The sequence below is a fragment of the Mustela erminea genome, chromosome X, assembly GCF_009829155.1.
Source record: "Mustela erminea isolate mMusErm1 chromosome X, mMusErm1.Pri, whole genome shotgun sequence".
NCBI lineage: Eukaryota > Metazoa > Chordata > Mammalia > Carnivora > Mustelidae > Mustela > Mustela erminea.
The window spans coordinates 56,312,299-56,330,427 of NC_045635.1; the positions used below are offsets into that span (position 1 = coordinate 56,312,299).

General features: G+C 37.7%; 1 protein-coding gene across 6 annotated transcripts in view; it reads right to left on the minus strand.

Annotated features, from left to right (window-relative positions):
- The window catches only part of OPHN1 (oligophrenin 1), a 558,586-nt gene that overhangs the window by 253,438 nt on the left and 287,019 nt on the right, over nt 1–18,129 (minus strand). For all 6 annotated transcript variants that reach the window (XM_032329488.1, XM_032329487.1, XM_032329486.1 and 3 more), the window contains 5 exons: nt 16,905–17,009; nt 15,015–15,144; nt 12,240–12,340; nt 8,162–8,253; nt 1,924–2,002 (listed from right to left, as the gene is read on the minus strand). In XM_032329488.1, coding sequence (XP_032185379.1) covers nt 1,924–2,002; nt 8,162–8,253; nt 12,240–12,340; nt 15,015–15,144; nt 16,905–17,009 — 507 coding nt within the window. The remainder of the gene's footprint in view (nt 1–1,923; nt 2,003–8,161; nt 8,254–12,239; nt 12,341–15,014; nt 15,145–16,904; nt 17,010–18,129) is intronic.

Genomic DNA, 18,129 nt, shown 5'->3' on the forward strand with positions numbered 1-18,129 from the left:
TCTTAAGGAATCTCCACACTGTTTTCCAAAGTGGCTGCACCAACTTGCATTCCCACAAACAGTGGAAGAGGGTTCCCTTTCTCCACATCCTCTCCAACACATGTTGTTCCCTGTCTTGCTAATTTTGGCCATTCTAACTGGTGTAAGGTGATATCTCAATGTGGTTTTAATTTGAATCTCCCTGAGGGCTAGTGATGATGAACATTTTTTTCATGTGTCTGATAGCCATTTGTAGGTCTTCATTGGAGAAGTGTCTGTTCATATCTTCTGCCCATTTTTTGATATGATTATCTGTTTTTTGAGAAGTTCTTTACAGATCCTGGATATCAACCTTTTGTCTGTACTATCATTTGCAAATTCCTTCCCCCATTCCGTTGGTTGCCTCTTCGTTTTGTTGACTGTTTCCTTTGCTGTGCAGAGGCTTTTGATCTTGATGAAGTCATAAAAGTTCATTTTCGCTTTTGTTTCCTTTGCCTTTGGAGACATATCTTGAAAGAAGTTGCTGTGGCTGATATCGATGAAGTTACTGCCTATGTTCTCCTCTAGGATTCTGATGGATTCCTGTCTCACCTTGAGGTCTTTTATCCATTTCAAGTTTATCTTTGTGAATGGTGTAAGAGAATGGTCGAGTTTCATTCTTCTACATATACCTGTCCAATTTTCCCAGCACCATTTATTGAAGAGACTGTCTTTTTTCCACTGTATATTTTTTCCTGCTTTGTCGAAGATTATTTGACCATAGAGTTGCGGGTCCATATCTGGGCTCTCTACTCTGTTCCACTGGTCTATGTGTCTGTTTTTATGCCAGTACCATGCTGTCTTGGTGATCACAGCTTTGTAGTAAAGCTTGAAGTCAGGTAACGTGATGCCCCCAGTTTTATTTTTGTTTTTCAACATTTCCTTAGCGATTCAGGGTCTCTTCTGATTCCATACAAATTTTTATTTATTTTTTTTTTATTTTTTTTTCCATACAAATTTTTAGATTATTTGCTCCAGCTCTTTGAAAAATACCTGTGGAATTTTGATCGGAATGGCATTAAAAGTATAGATTGCTCTAGGCAGTATAGACATTTTAACAATGTTCATTCTTCAGATCCAAGAGCATGGAATGGTCTTCCATCTTTTTGTGTCTTCTTCAATTTCTTTCATGAGTGTTCTGTAGTTCCTCGAGTACAGATCCTTTACCTCTTTGGTGAAGTTTATTCCCCAGGTATCTTATGATTCTTGGTGCTATAGTAAATGGAATCGATTCTCTAATTTCCCTTTCTGTATTTTCATTGTTAGTGTATAAGAAAGCCACTGATTTCTTTACATTGACTTTGTATCCTGCCACATTACTGAATTGCTATATGAGTTCTACTAGTTTGGGGGTGGGGTCTTTTGGGTTACCCACTTAATTTTCTTTCTTAAGAAGAAGATTTGTGGGTCGGATACCTGAGTGGCTCAGTGGGTTAAGCGTCTGCCTTCAGCACAGGTCATGGTCCCAGCATGCTGGGATCGAGACCCACATTAGGCTCCTTGCTCAGTGAGGAACTTGCTTCTTCCTCTACCTCTGCCTGCCACTCCCCTGCTTGTGTTCTTTCTCTCTCTCTGGCAAATAAATAAATAAAATCTTTAAAAAAAAAAGATTTTGTGGACACAGCTGCATAATCTAACACTGAAGCAAGAAGCTCAGAAACCTGAATTTTACGCCCCACTGTTATGCCTTTTCTGAGAAATCCCAGATAAGTCCCTCACTCTCTCTGGAACTCAAAATAGCTTACTTTTTAAACAAGAAATGTCAAGTCAACAATTCCTTCTAGCTCTAAAATTTTGAATCTGACAATCTGACTATTTAATTTTCCTAGACCCAGTGAACCACTAAGGGCCCTCACACACTGTACTATGGTGCTGAGGTTTCTCTAGTATCCTGAGGCAACTTACAGGTTCTTTTCCATCCATGGCTTCCATCCATAGCCTTCTGTTAGCTTCTGAAAGGGCCTGCAAAGTGATGGTTCCTGGCCTAATGGGGGAAAAATGACAAGTTAAAAGTAGAAAACTCACTTGAGAAATTGGGAGTGTTGTGATCTAGGGTCCCTCTCAGCCCTGGGAGGTATCACACTGAGCAGGCACATACAGAATTCCAATTTTTCAAAATCTCTTTTACTCAAAAAACCAATGGAACATTTAGAGAACAGTAACTTTGGGAACCCTAGGAGAGATGGTATCTTGGCAGCGTCATGCCAGGGTCAGGCAAGGAGATAGGAAGGTAGATGCCAAGACACTTCACCATAATACACAATTAAATTAGCTCCATTGTACTTGAGACAAACTGTGGCTCTCTCTACTTTTCTCTTTGGGAAGCCAGCAGTTTCATCTGGGCTCTAGGAGTAAGCATATTCAGCATGGGCACATCCATCCACCAAAACCAAAACAGAAGAAAAACGGCTTTCCTACTTCCCCCATCTATGGTGTCAAAAGAGTATTTCCAGTTGGAAAGAATTCAACAACATGCACGCTGGCTCAGCACAGGGAGGAGGCCTTCTGGCTGACTAAAGCAATCTATGACTAATAATAACGGTTACTGAATGCTCACTAGATTGGTACCAGTTTCTAAGTACTTTATAGGTATTAATTCATGTAATCTACCCAGGAACCTATAAAGCAGATACTATATAGGAATCCTTATTTTACAGAAGGGGAAACTGGGGCATTGAGTTGTTCCTTAAGTTCATGCAGTAGGTAAGTATAGAACCAGGATATAAAATGTAGGAATTCTGGTCCAACAGCCATCTTCTTTCTTTTTTTTTTTTTTCTTAATTTTTTTTTTTCTAAACATGTATTTTTATCCCCAGGGGTACAGGTCTGTGAATCGCCAGGTTTACACACTTCACAGCACTCACTGAAGCACATACCCTCCCCAATGTCCATAACCCCACCCCCCTTCTCCCAACCCCCCTCCCCCCAGCAACCCTCAGTTTGTTTTGTGAGATTAAGAGTCACTTATGGTTTGTCTCCCTCCCAATCCCATCTTGTTTCATTGATTCTTCTCCTACCCACCTAAGCCCCCATGTTCCATCACCACTTCCTCATATCAGGGAGATCATATGATAGTTGTCTTTCTCTGCTTGACTTATTTCGCTAAGCCATCTTCTTTCTTAACCACTATGCTACAACACTTTTTCTGTATCGAAAATGGTCTCAACCTCGTTTTTTTTTTTTTTTTTCCTATTTATTTGTAGGCTATGTATAACCAAAGATACCCCAAGGTGGTATAATCTGTATGGTCTTTTTAAACCTTCATGACCAAGCTAAAAATTTCAGATTGATCGTATTATGCAGATGTAAAGTCTCCTTGCATTCTCTGTATATCTGCATCATTATGAGAAACTCGTCCCTCTTATTCCTTCTGTTAAGAAAAGACCTCTCTGACTCATGGAATGGTGCAAACAATGACAAGAGTTCAGAGAGCCTGGAATAGTATTTGGGCCTCTATGGGCCTCAGTTTCTTTATTATAAGGGTGTGGAACCAGATGACCTGGGAGGTCCCGTCCAGTTTTGAAACCATAGGATTCCTATTTGACTTTCCATCTTTTACTCCATTCAAGTGCATCTTAAAAAAAGAAAAACTCCAAATGATCTTTAAGCCAAAATCAACTGAAAACCAGGACTTGGCTTTGGGCACTGGATTCTTTCAAGTTTACTTTTCTCTAACCAATAACCAACCTTTTGGATATATCACATGGGGCTAGAAAGTCTAGAAATCTTTGTAAAGACATCTACACACCTGAATCCTAAAGCCAGAGGAAGAACAAGGAAATGGGCAACAGACATAAAAGCAGACAGTACAGACCAGATATGACACTAAACCCATTCTGGGGGGTGCCTGGGTGGCTCAGTGGGTTAAAGCCTCTGCCTTCGGCTCAGGTCATGATCCCAGGTTTCTGGGATCAAGCCCCTCATTGGGCTCTCTGCTCAGCGGGGAGCCTGCTTCCTTCTCTCTCTCTCTGCCTGCCTCTCTGCCTACTTGTGATTTCTGTCTGTCAAATAAATAAATAAAATCTTTAAAAAAAAAAACATTCTGGAACTCAGCTTCCCTATCTGGGAAATGAAAAATCCAATGTGTATGTCTCCTCTTAACCTTACAGAGCGCTTAAAAGAATGAATAAGTGATTATCCAAGAAGCACTGAGGAATCTTAGGTGCCACAGAAAGTCAAGGTAACAGAATAATATTTATAAGAACAGGATGACAAAGTAGAAAGAACATTGACTTCTAGTCCAGGATCTTCCATCGACTATCTTAATGACCTTAGACAAATCCCCTGTACTTCCTGAGGTCCCAGTCACTCATCCAGAACAAAAAGGCTTATATAGCATATATGCAGTACAGTGCAATGGTTAAGAGTATGGGTTTGAAGACTAGAATTCCTGGGTTTGAATCCTGGCTCTACCATTTGCTATCCATGTTACCTAAATTGCTTCATTTCTGTCTCCTTGTCTTCTTTTGTGAAAATGGGATAAAACCACATGCCTCATGGAATTTTAGTGAGGATTAAAAGAAATTATGCATTTCAAGGACTGAGAATAGTGCCTGGTACGGAGGCTATTGTTAGCAGTTGTTATGTTGTTGTTGTTATCATTGCACTTCAAGCTCTATGAGCTATAAACCTGTGATTTCAAATATTGGCAAAAAAGCTAATTATTTTTTTAAAGATTTTATTTATTTTATTTGACACAGAGAGAGAGCAAAAACAAGCAGGGAGAGTGGCAGGCAGAGGGAGAAAGAGAAGCAGGCTTCCTGCTAAGTGAGGAGCCCGATATGAGGCTCGATCCCAGGACCCCGGGATCATGACCCAAGATGAAGGCAGAGGCTTAACCAACTGAGCCACCAAGGCACCATGGCAGCAAGGCCAACTAAAAAAAAAAATGCCCTCTATTGCTGAAATAGTAAAAGGGACTCAGAAAGTCCTTTGTTCTTTGTGCTGCAGTGACATGAGTATAGGTACCTAATGCCTATTGGGAATGCTGACTTTGTTTCTTATATCAGATTTACTAGCCAGGAAAGCAGATGCCACACCCCTCAGAAAACTCCATGTCCACAGAGGTACCTCAGCACCCATTCATTAATATTTTGACCCTTCATTTCACAGCATGTTTATTCTCCTTATAAGACAGTGGAACAAAATTAAACAACAACAACATGGACTTTGAAGAACTATAAATGGGTGTTTGAGCTCAGCCTTGCCACTGTGTGACTTTGGGCAACTTACTTAACATATTCAAGTCTCATTCTCCTCACCGGTAAAATAGTGCAGGGGGGGATTAAATGAGTGAATGTTGTTTATGTGCCCAATATGTGGTAATTAAAATCATAGACACAGCAAAACTTTAATTCTTGGGTTCTAGTCTCAGAATTCCCCAGTGTTATGGGGTGGGAAAATGCATTTAAAAATAAATACATGGAGTACTGGGTGTGGTGCATGACAATGAATCTTGGAACACTGAAAAAATATTAAAAAAATAAATAAACACACGCCAAATTTAGTACCTATCATGAGCCATGCATACCACTAGGTAGAAGATACATGAAGATAAACTGGCGAACCAAGAGAGACTGCAGACTCTGAGAAACAAAACTGAGGGCTTTAGAGGGGAGGGAGGTGGGGAATGGGTGAGCCCAGTGATGGGTGTTAAGGAGGGCATGTAGTGCATGGAGCACTGGGTGTTATATGCAAACAATGAATCATAGAACACTACATCAAAAACTAATGATGTACTGTATGAGGACTAACATAACATCATCATCATCATCATAATAAAGATAAACTGTTCCCAGCACATAATCTCAGGGCCAAATTGTCTGTAACTGCTTTGAGTCTATGGGGATATTATTTGCATACAGCTTGCAAATTTAAGCTGAAGGGGAATCAGAATGAAACTGGACACAGAAAATTTTAATTTCTTTTAAGCATCTTGATGATACAGAGCGAAAGACAACAAAGGTTCATGAAAAAAAAGCCACATTCAACAATCATTTTCTGCAGTATATAGAAGTATAGTTCAACAGCCTGAAGCCGTTGGAAAAATAAGTGACAGCTGCATGGTTTCCAGTAACAATGTTTACTATCACAACCATCTTTGGTCAGGACAATCCATTTTTAACAAAGAAATCATATGGATTAACAAATAGAAATTTCAAATGGGGAAAAGGACTTTTTACTTATTACCAGACTAAAAAGCAAAGCCCTCATCTCTTAGTATAATCTTTATAATTCCAGTCATTGATAGTTTTGTTCATATGATATTATAATTCAACCTTTAAGTGCCTTTCTAGGAATCTGACCATTTTTTAAAATTCTCTTCTACTATGCAGAACATAATATATAGAAATACTAGAAAGAAATAATATATAGTAACATTTATTCACTGAATTTTGGATCAACCTCTCACCTGCATAATATGCTTTCCTCCAAAGTAACTCCAAATGTTCTAATTTTAAAATTTTAAATGCACCTCTGATAAAACTGCCCAGATCCAGAAAACAAAAAGGGGGTACTGGAGAGAAACAAATACAACATAGTACAAAGTTTGAAAGCCTTAACTGAAATCAGCAAGTTGATAATCCAACTATTTCCAGTTTACCTGAAAAGTAGGAGAAGTCTGTATCATGTTTGCACCAAGTGGGGGAAAAAGACTCCCCAATATCACTATCACCCTCCATCCCTTCTATCTCCCCTTAAAAAGGTGTTCTAATTCACTTGTTCTTGTATGTTATATTAGGAGATAAAAGAATGAATTTTGCTGAATGGGAGAAGATACTTGCAAATGACATGTCTGATAAAGGGTTAGTATCCAAAATATATAAAGAACTCCTCAAACTCAACAACCAAAAAACAAATAATCCAGTTAAGAAATGGGCAGAAGACACGAATAGACATTTTTTCCAAAGAAGACATCCAGATGGCTAACACATGAAAAGATGCTCAACATCACTCATCATCAGGGAAATACAAATGAAAACTATAATGAGATACCACCCCACACCTGTAGAATGGCTAAAATTAACAATACAGGAAACAACATGTGTTGCCAAGGATGCAGAAAAAGGGGAACCCTCTTACACTGCTGGTGGGAATGTAATGTAGTGCAGTCACTCTGGAAAACCATATGGAATTTCCTCAAAAAGTTAAAAATAGAGCTATCCTATGATCTAGCAATTATATTACTAGGTATTTACCCAAAAGATATAAAAATACTTATTTGAAGTAATATATGCACCCCAATATTTATAGCAGCATTATCAACAATAACCAAACTATGGAAAGATCCCAAGTATCTATTGACTGATGGATGGATAAAGAAGATATGGTGTACACACACACACACACACAGACACACACACACACACACACACTGCAATATTACCCAGCCATCAAAGAAAGAAAGAAGGAAAGAAAGAAAGAAAGAAAGAAAGAAAGAAAGAAAGAAAGAAAGAAAGAAAGAAAGAAATCTTCCCATTTGCAACCAAGTGGATCGAGCTAGAGAGTATTATGTTAAGTGAAGTAAGTCAGTCAAAGAAAGACAAATACCATATGATTTCACTCATGTGGAATTCAAGAAACAAAACAGATGAACATGGAGGAAAAAGAGATGCAAAATAGGAAATAGACTCTTAACTCTAGAGAACAACCTGGGGTTGCTGGTGGGGAGTTTGCGGGCGGGGTGGTAAATGGGTGATGGGTATTAAGGAGGGCATTTGTGATAATGAGAACTGGATGTATATAAGTGATGAATCACTAAATTCTACTCCTGAAACTAATATCATACTATATGTTAACTAACTGGAATTTAAATATCTAAACTTGATACTACAAAAACAATGAGTTTTGTTATGTTGTCCTTATAGTGTTGCCGAACATTGACCATTGCATATCTGATAGCAAATTAAATCCTAGGAGTGATTTATTCTGCCTAGAGCAGGTGAGGCAAAGCTGACTGAAGTTTCCAGTCAGTTCTGGGCCAGGGACCCCTGTGAACAGCAGCCAGAAGAGCCAAGACAATAATGTCATAAATAGATTTGCTCATTTTCATCACAAGAGATGACAGAGGAAAATAAAAGTTCTACTCAGGCTTAGCACCTGGTACATGAGGACATTACCCATTCATACTAGCACAGCTTACCTTTCATTAGTTTCTATATCAAAACAGAACCTTTTGTCGATAGACTCTGTCTTCCTCCTCACGCAGTACTTCAGGGTTAAGTCCAAAGGCCCCTGATATAAGAGAAGGATTAATAGCCAATTTGAAAAAAAAAATGCACAGAAGCTTCTTATGCCTCCTGCAGTAGCCTCAGTCAGTTGGAAGGCATCAGTCAGGGCAGCAGGAGCAATGTTTAGCCTCACCAAGAACCTTGTCCCTTCAAACAGTATTTACAGCAGATGGTTTCTTCTTGCTCCAGTAATTAATGGTTGAGACCAGGACAAAATGCTACGGGTAGGTCAGTACTCTTTTTTTAGCATGGTAGATTAAATAGGAAGCTCATTATACATAATATAAGGGGAATATAGGACAAATGGGCTGACCAAATGGCATTAAGTGTACTGAATAAAATTTTCATAAAACCTGCAGGTTGGGAGTGGCCTTATGCAGCCTTCCTTCCATTAAACTGGCAGATGGAGGAAGGGAGAGAAACAGTTTCATTCCCCACCTCCAGACTCTTCAGGAAGACAGAAATCACAAAAGCAATCTCTCCAAAGATAGGCAGAAGTACAGAAAATGAGCAAATTTATATATTACAAAGTTCCATTTGGTATTTCATATACACAAAACAGCGTAGCCCACCTTAGTCTTATGGACACTTAATAAGGCCATTGAAGTCTGCTGTGTCCACAGATTAAAATTTCCCAATCCAACATTGTTCGGTTTCCCTCTATTATCTCAACAGAGACAATGTGGTATAGGAAAGAGAAGAAACACTTAACAATTACCTACTATTTGACACACATTATGCTAGGTATCTTTAAACCAACTTTCTTCATAACAACCCTTAGAAAGAAGTAAAGCTCAGAGAGGTAAAATGGCTTACCTAAAGTCACCCAAGTCAGTATAGTGGAAATAGTATTAAATTAGGAAGTTTAAAATTTGGGGTTTTGTCTCAGTTACTCCATTTACTAGCTTACAATCCAGAGCAAATCACTTTCCTCTCTGAACCTTAACTTCACAATCTATTAAATGGGAAAAATGCCAACCACTTTGATGCCAGAAATTCAGAAATAATTCCCAAGTGTCAGTTCTGGGTCTAGGTACTATGCCACCCAAACTGGTCCATACAGTTGATCCAACTGATCAAACAATACTTTTTTATTTATTATTTATTATGTTCAGTTAGGCAATATATAATACATCATCAGTTTTTGATGTTATGTTCGACAATTCATTAATTGCTTGTAATACTTATTTCTTATTGGTACACTCAACTCCCTTTCAGGCCTCCCCTTTTACTGCCCCTATACTATAAAAACTCAACTCTAAATTCATCCTTCAATCTGCCTTCTTTACCCTAACACTGAGGGTATCAAGAATTACAAGTCCTTCAGGATGACAGCAACTAACAGCATCATATACTCACCCTCCCCCTTTAAACTCTCAACTCTCTCAGATTCAGAGGCATCATAGCTCAGGGGCCTAGGCCCTGTCTATTACTCCAGGTTACCCCTAGCCACCCCCATCTGTTTTATGCCCCATCCATGCAGAAGTGCTCTCATTTCACACATGTCATAACTCTCATGACTCCATAACTGCAAATAATGTTTCCTCCACCTGCAATGACTTTATCTATATTCTTGGTCTGGCTAAACTCATAATTGTTCTACATACTGCAGTTCAGCTTTAATTTCCTCCAAAATTCTTCCCCAATCCCATACACTGTTCACTATGTATTTTGTGCATTATATTAATGCTTCCCGTTTTCTTGCCTTATTTCCCCAACTGACTGAGAATTCAAGGGCATGGGCAGCATCTTATTTATCTTTTTATCTCTAGGATCTAGGAATTATTAGTGCCCAAGAAATTTTTATGAACTACAGTATCATTCTTGCCATTTTTCTGATGAGGAAAATGATACTGAGCAATATTACATAATTTACTTGGCGTCAAAAAGCTACTAGGTCACAGAGGTAGGATTTAAACCCAGTTGTTGAAAGACAAAAGATAGCACTCCTTCCTCTTACTACAACTGCCGGACAGGGAAATGATGGGGATCCTATAAAAGAGAATTTGGGAAGATAACCTATAAAATGAGCAGCACAACAAAAGTGGAAGTTGATAGGCTGAACTAGTAGGGAACACTGTTAAGTACCATAATCAGAAAGAGGGATCCGTCTTCAAACTGAACTAGTAATACTTGACAGGCATACTGAGAAAGTACATGAAGTGCTTGACCAAAAGTGTCTAGCTCAGTGCCAGGCACATGTAGATGTCAATAAATAGTGGATTTTATGATGTTATTATAGTCTCACTTCCTTGTTCTAAAACACAAACCAGGAATAGGAACTGAGAGAAATGACAAGAAGAAATCATTTCCAACTTCATTTTAGGGAAATTCAAGTTACTAATTTACCTTCCCCTCCTTCTAAATAGAGAACCAAGTTCTTCTTTCCACTCCATAAGGAATCCCATATTAAAACTGCTTAGGCTGACTATTGCAATTTTACAAGCAGCCACTCAATGAAAAGGGAAGAAGGAAAGAAAAACTAAAAGGAGAGCTTGTGCTCATCTCCTAGGAGGATATGAAAGTGGGATGACTGCTTCTGTCTTGAGCTTTTCAGTAAGTGCTTGAGCAGAAAAGGGCCTAATCAGCTTATTTTAAAGTCTGGGACTGGGAAAGAAATGTGTGTAGGAAAAGAAAAGGAAGAAACTACAGGACAGTGCTTATAAGCACTAGTCAATAAGATACATCAGCTAAGTACCGACAGAAATGGAAAAAATGCTGTGATAGAGCCCAAGATAAATTTAATGAAACTACTTGGAAGGTACTTTGGCAATTAACAGACTGGAAACTAAGAAGAGTTTTGGAGTCAAGAATGAGTAACTGGCCCATATAGAAGCATGGATGAGGGTTCTGGAAACCCTATTTGGTATCCTTCATTAGAGGTGCATTCCATCTCCAATACCCATTCAAAACTGAATGACAAAATTCTGGGTTCAAGACAAAAAAGGCAATTTTCTATAGCCTGACACCAAATCTCAGTCCTCTCTAATTTTCTGTGAACAAGTCACACAAGAGAGATCTTCCAGGGAAAGCACCAGGAAAGGAGACAGAATGGCCCAATTTTTCTCCAAATTTCTGCCTACCAAAATTAGGTTTTTTCACGCCACCAAGGTTCAGTGCTAACAAAATGAACCTTGTTTGACTTTGTAAACAATTTATAAAGAATAGAAATCCTTAAAAATAATGCCTTACAACCCAGTCTGAGAGACAGTTTAAAGGGACACACTAAACTACTTTTAGAATATGAATATTCTATCAGCTTTTATCTTAATAAACCCTTGAGAGACAGAATTTCCAAAGACAGGCAAAAGTGAGATAACAGAATAAGTTTTTTGGCTGTGTTGTCATATATATAATATACTATAGCATAGTACAGTAAGTATAGTATAGTATGTAATATATAAGAGTAGGTTCTTCCAGGTAAGTAACTATCTTCTTAGTGTGTTAAACTCATCTTGACATTTTAGGGGATGGGGAAGGTTTGAAGGACAGAAGAAGAAGCATTACCTGCTTAAATATATCTGAAAATTATATACAATAGGGGGTACAGATTATTCTGACTTCAGGAAACAGACATACTTCTCTAAAAAACAAGGAATTTCAGAAAATATTTTAAACACTTGCTATTTAAAGGAATCCTAAGAATCCTAAGAAGTAGAGACTTCTTAAAGGCAAGTAACACTATCCTCTTGCAATTCATCCATATTCTTGCAAATTTTCTTGTACAATGTGACAAGAACTTGTAATAATTTAATAAATGATCTGAAAAAGCACAGGCATTTTCAGAAGGCTTGACATAATTAACGGACATATTTCACTCACCTGAGTAGTAGCTGGCCCAATGCAAATTTGTGTCAAGAGGAACATACAAAATCATGGCTTCACATAACCATGCTGGACTTGATTCTTTGAAACTAAGTCAAGATATACTCTTTTCTAAGATACAGTCACAGATGCATTTCAAAAAATATGGCACACAAAAGAACTGACCTGTTTAGCACCTGGCTTCTGCTCCATAGGTGTCATGGTGAGCATTTTGGTCTCCTTCTCATACTGGCAGTAATATTTCACCCAGGATATTCCCAAAGCCCCTACAATGATAGGCAAAAGTGAGCTGACAGACTATATCCATTTGGCTGTCTGGTCAATACACTCCTAAGATGGAAGTGGTATAGCCTGCTCTTCATAATCACAGGGCTTTGGATCTAGCTCTAATCTTCCCCTGAACTCCAACCCTGTGGGCTATCGATGCACAGCACATACAGAGATCCTAATCCTCATCAAATGCTTTCCATATCTGCTCTAGCTTGCTCCAAATAACTCTTTTTGTCATGTCTCTTCTAAACGCTTCTGCTGTTCATCCTATTGTATGAGTTGGAAACATGTGTAATCTTCTGCTTCTTCTTCCCTGTAACTTGTCTCTTTTGACTGGTGGCTGGGAACTGCTCATTATTTTTCCCACATGTCTCTCCTTCAGCTGCTTCCTCTCTCCATCCCTTCTAGAACTGAATTAGTTCAGGACCCTATTGCTGAATTCCTTATAATGTTTTATGATCTACTTCAAACAAAATAAAAATTCAACATTTCACTAATTAATTATGACAGTGACCTTCTCTCTGATTGCTCCAATCTCTGATCACTCCTTTCCAGTCCATTCTCTATTCTTTAGCTAAAGGAATTATTTTTTAAATACTGATGTCTATTATATCATTTTTCTTATAAATCTTGCATGGCTTCCCCACTGTCTCTAAACTCATGTTGGCCCACAAGACCCTTCCTAATATGACATTTACCTTTCCTACTTTGTCATTTGCCACCCTCTATGGTCCTGTCTCATTGAATTACCTTCAGTTACCAAATAAACAGGTGACCAAATATTTTTAGTCCAAATTCAATACATATTTAAGAGTGAATGGGTCACTATTAATAATTACATCAGGATGGAAAGTGTATACCAGGGCTATTCTTTGCAAACTATGACCCTGAAAATTAACTACATCCTCATACCTTTGTGCCTGAGTAACATGCAATGGTATATACCTGGAATTCCCCCCTTTTTTTGTCTATCAACCTTCCACTCATAATTCAATTCCTAATTTAAACATTGCTTCCTCAAAAAAGCCCTTCAATATATGCCCCAAATGCAGTGTTCAACAAATTTCTTTATAATTCTTGATATAGTTGTCTGTCTTCCTCATCACACTATGAACTTCTTGAAGGTTACTAACAGACCATAATAAAAGAATAACAAAAACTAAAAATAAATAAAAATAAAAATAATGTTGGATTTCAAAAAAAATAAGATTGGTTCATATTTTTTAAAATCCTCAATGCACTACATATCGCCTGGCAAAAAGGATGTCCGGTAAACATTCAACTGAATAGCAACATCATATCCATTCGACACATTAGAAAACTGGGGCACAGAAGCACCATGTAGCTAGTTGATATTAGAGCCAAGATTAGAAAATCATTATTCCCACATCATTTATAATATAGCAGTAGTTTTCAACCAAGGACAATTTTGCCAAAGAGATATTTGGCAATGTCTGGAGACATTTTAGGTTGTCATACCTATGAATGCTATTAGAATAAAGTGAGGACAGGCCACAGACGCTCCTAAATATCTTATAATGTACATGACCCCCCTCTCAGAACAAAGAACTACCCAGCCCAAAAAGTCAATTGCACTGAGACTGAGAAATTCTGCAATGCACAGTTGTAGAGATAAAACCAAGAGATTAAAGAACATATGTTTGAAAACCACCAGAAGTTAATTTCTCTTAGAGAAGAAAAGATGATACTATCACTGCCTGAATGCCATGCTTTGTGAATTGCAGTAGTTTTTGTCACTGGTAACATGTAAATAGCCTCCTTTGCCTCTTCTTCTCAGGTATAATAAGTCTGGGCAGGGCTGAAACCACAGGCTTTGAAACCATTGGGTCATAGTTCATAAGGAAATCAAAGAGCACACATAAGTTTTCATAAAGTAATTTAGGAAGTAGGAAGGCTTAAATACTCTGCAATATTCAGTGAATGGAGAAGTTAATCCATGGGCCTTGGTTAGCAATGAACAACTGTCCTGCCCACTGAAAGCACAATGGTTGTTGTTTACTGCTTTAAGAGCAATCATGTATTCCTAAGGCAGTGGAAGGTATAGGGTATAGTGATAGGAGGATAGGTTTTGGCATTTCATAGAACTGAGTTTACTCAGGCTTGCTACTTGATAGTTGGGTAACTTTTTTGTTGTTGTTGTTGATGGTTTTTAATTATGTTCAATTTGCCAACATATCGTTGGGTAGCTTTCAACTAGTGATCTCTATAAGCCTCAGTGGCCTCAAGTAAAATGGTATGGTAAGTGGTTTTAAAGATTAAATGAGATAGTATATTTAATGCACTTTGCACCATGCCTGGTACATAGTAGGTATAATAAATACTACTTTTCTGCCTCCTTTCCCCTACCTCCTTTTCCCCCCCCAATCATAGTCATCAGAAGGATTAAACAATTAACAATCCCCACTTTGGATCACAAAGAAAAACCTTAGATCTTATCATCCCCAAGTCTTCAGAAGACAAATCCTTAACTACTACCCCTCCAATTTCTCCTTCCTTTTCCTTTTTTCCCTCTGTTCCCAGACTGTTCTCCAAAGAGGTATAGCTGTCAGGGGTCTATGAACAATATGGGTGCCTGGAGTTTGGAGATGCCAAGTGGCAGTAGGTGCTAGCCTACTGAAACCCAGTGTGTATCCCTGTATTCCCACACACATTTCTCTTGTGTATAGAGATAGCCTTCAATGGTAGGCTGTCCTGGAAGTTTGCATGTCTGGGGAGCTTCCTTCATCCTTTTCTTAAGTTCTTCCATCTCTTCTCGGGTACTGGAGAAATGATTTCTTGTCTGTGAAGACATTATCATCATAATTATTCTCATTATCACCATGGTTATTAAAAAGCACTTATTGGTTATAGATCCAGTGCAGAGTTTTCTTGGTTTGCATAATATGCTACAACATCGCAAAAACAACAACAAAAATGTTGAATAGCATCGTGACTAGAAAACAACTTTACGAGATTAACAGTGCCAAAGACTAAAAGGGAAACAGAAACATAAATAGCAATATAACCATAAAAATACATCTGGGAGACTTTATTCTAATGGGAATCACATAAGCCAATAAATAAAGGTTCTTAGAATTCTAAGCGCCAGACTGAACTCTGCTTTACAAAATAGGAAATTGTAAAAGTTTTCAACGGTAATATTATCATGGCAACTTCTAAGCTCTGCCTCAAGTAAAGTTACTGCCTACTTGACTCTGAATCAAATTCTGGCTTATTAGGATAAAATACATGACAAGGTGCTATCTTTGAAGATGTGAATAACAAAAACTAATGGTAAGAAGAAATCTATTTAAAACTGCACAACTAAAACACAATAGCAAAACACTGCTTGAAATGTGGGTATGAAAATCACTAGAGATAGGTTCTTAATGTCCAGTCTCAAGACTGTTACATCAGTCACAAAGGTGATCTGAGCTAGCTATCTTGTTAGGCCCACACTATTGATTATTGTGTGAATGAGTTCATCATATACACAGATACAAAACATCGTTATTAAACTCATACTTTTCAAGTTCTATTTGGAGGAAGATTCAAATGATTAACCTGGTTATAGGAAGATTTTAAAAATCCATAGAAGTCAGGGACTCACATTCTGGTGAAGATGAGTACCCAGAAAGAAAGAAACAAAACAACTCTAAGTCAGGATCCTCCTAAACAACCAGGTGAAGTTTATTTTCCACTAACAACCTTATTAGCAACTTTTTCGTATAAAAATACTCTACAAATTTCATGTAATGTAACAACTAGTCCAAAGTCACTATCTCAGCGATGCCTTCTCTAACTGTGTCAGGCTGTCAAATGTTCCACTTTCTGTGCTTCCTTAAAATTTCTGGTCTTGATGCTATTCAAACACTTATCACAAGGAATTATGGTGTGTTCCAGTGTTTATGTATCTTTCCTGCAAGAGACTGTATGTTCCCTGAGGACAGAAAACCTAACATACTTCATTATGGTATGTCCATGCCTGGCACAGAGTATATGTTATATCCATAGCCATTCACTGAATAGTGGGTTAAATAAACAAATGAGAAAAAATATATATGTTACGAAGATGGGAAGGCTATGCCTATGGCCATCTATAAGAACCAGCATGGGAAAGAAAGTGAATAAAACCTTTATATATAATTTAATTCTAGTGATTAGTGAGAAAAGGAAGAGAGGGAAAAATGGGCATTCATGTCATAAAACTCACAAGTGCCTTGACTGACCAACATGGAAGTAGCATAAAACCTGTGCTTAAACAAGCCCATAGTTGTGTTCTGATCTGAGAGGGATGCAGTAAATTAGCAACATTTAATGTTTACTGGATAGATATAAGTGTCAGAGGGTGGAAGGGTAGGTTTGAACAACAATAAGCCTCAAAGACTGGTAAGAATTGAAACTGGAAGAGAAAGCATACTAAAATAATTATGATCCACATTAGTACGTCCTGACAAATTGGCTAGAATGCAATAAGCTGGGATTTCAAGATCAAGGTCATTGCAGCTGAGATCCAGCTGGAATGCAGGGACAGGTGAAGAAATCCACATGCAAACTCACATTCTGCAAACTGAGCTGGAGCTGCTGTTTGTATGGGAGGAAATCCTGCGTGAGCGCCACAGTCAAGTTGTTGGAAATGAAGAGACTATGAAGAAAGGCCAAAACCTAGGGGAAATGTGTAAAAATAACTTCATCATCAGTACCTTCTCATTACTAAATAAAGGAAAAAGAAACTTGGAAAAGAAACTCCATATACCAAGTATAGTGTTAAAAGTAATCATGAAAACACAAGCAGGTCTACACATAGCTATTCTCTTATTAAACATTTATGTTGAACTTAGTTCCAGAAAACAAGAACTACTAACAAATGTATTCATTCAAATCCTTTCCAGATAGCATATAAAACCATTCATTGTTTGGACCATGTGGAATAGACTGTGCATTTTCTCTCTATATCCTCAGAATTGGCACAGAATAGTTGATCAATATTTGTTGGGCAAAAAAAAAATATGAATAAATGAGTAAAGTATGTACCTTAATGAAGAATGTCCTAATGCTAAAAGATTCAAATAGTATGAACCCATTTTCAAATTAAAAATATTTCAGAGCGGTTTAAGAATTAGACATAGGGCGCCTGGGTGGCTCAGTGGGTTAAGCCGCTGCCTTCGGCTCAGGTCATGATCTCAGGGTCCTGGGATCGAGTCCCGCATCGGGTTCTCTGCTCCGCGGGGAGCCTGCTTCCTCCTCTCTCTCTCTCTGCCTGCCTCTCTGCCTACTTGTGATCTCTCTGTGTCAAATGAATAAATAAAATCTTTAAAAAAAAAAGAATTAGACATAAAATAACTAATTTTTTTAATGTTCCAAATATTGAAATTCATTAATAAATACACAGAAAAACAATGAAAATATGATTTCATCTATGAAATACAAACCTTTAAACAATAATGCTCACTTCTGGCAATAATAAAGTATAATAATAATAGGAAGCAGTAATAATTTCTCTATTCTATTTAGAAAGTAAGTGGATAGGTATATGTAAATATGCACACAGATACACAATATGCATATACACATGCATGTATTATACATATAAACACAAACTATGTATACACAAAAACACAACAAAGGTACATATATACACACATGTACATATATACATTTATTTATATATAAATGTAATTGGGTTTGTGTACTACATACCTTGTCATATACACAATCTTTCTGTTTCTCTTCCAAGCTTTCTCATCTCAGGAAATGACACTACCACTTACTCAGTCAAGCCAGA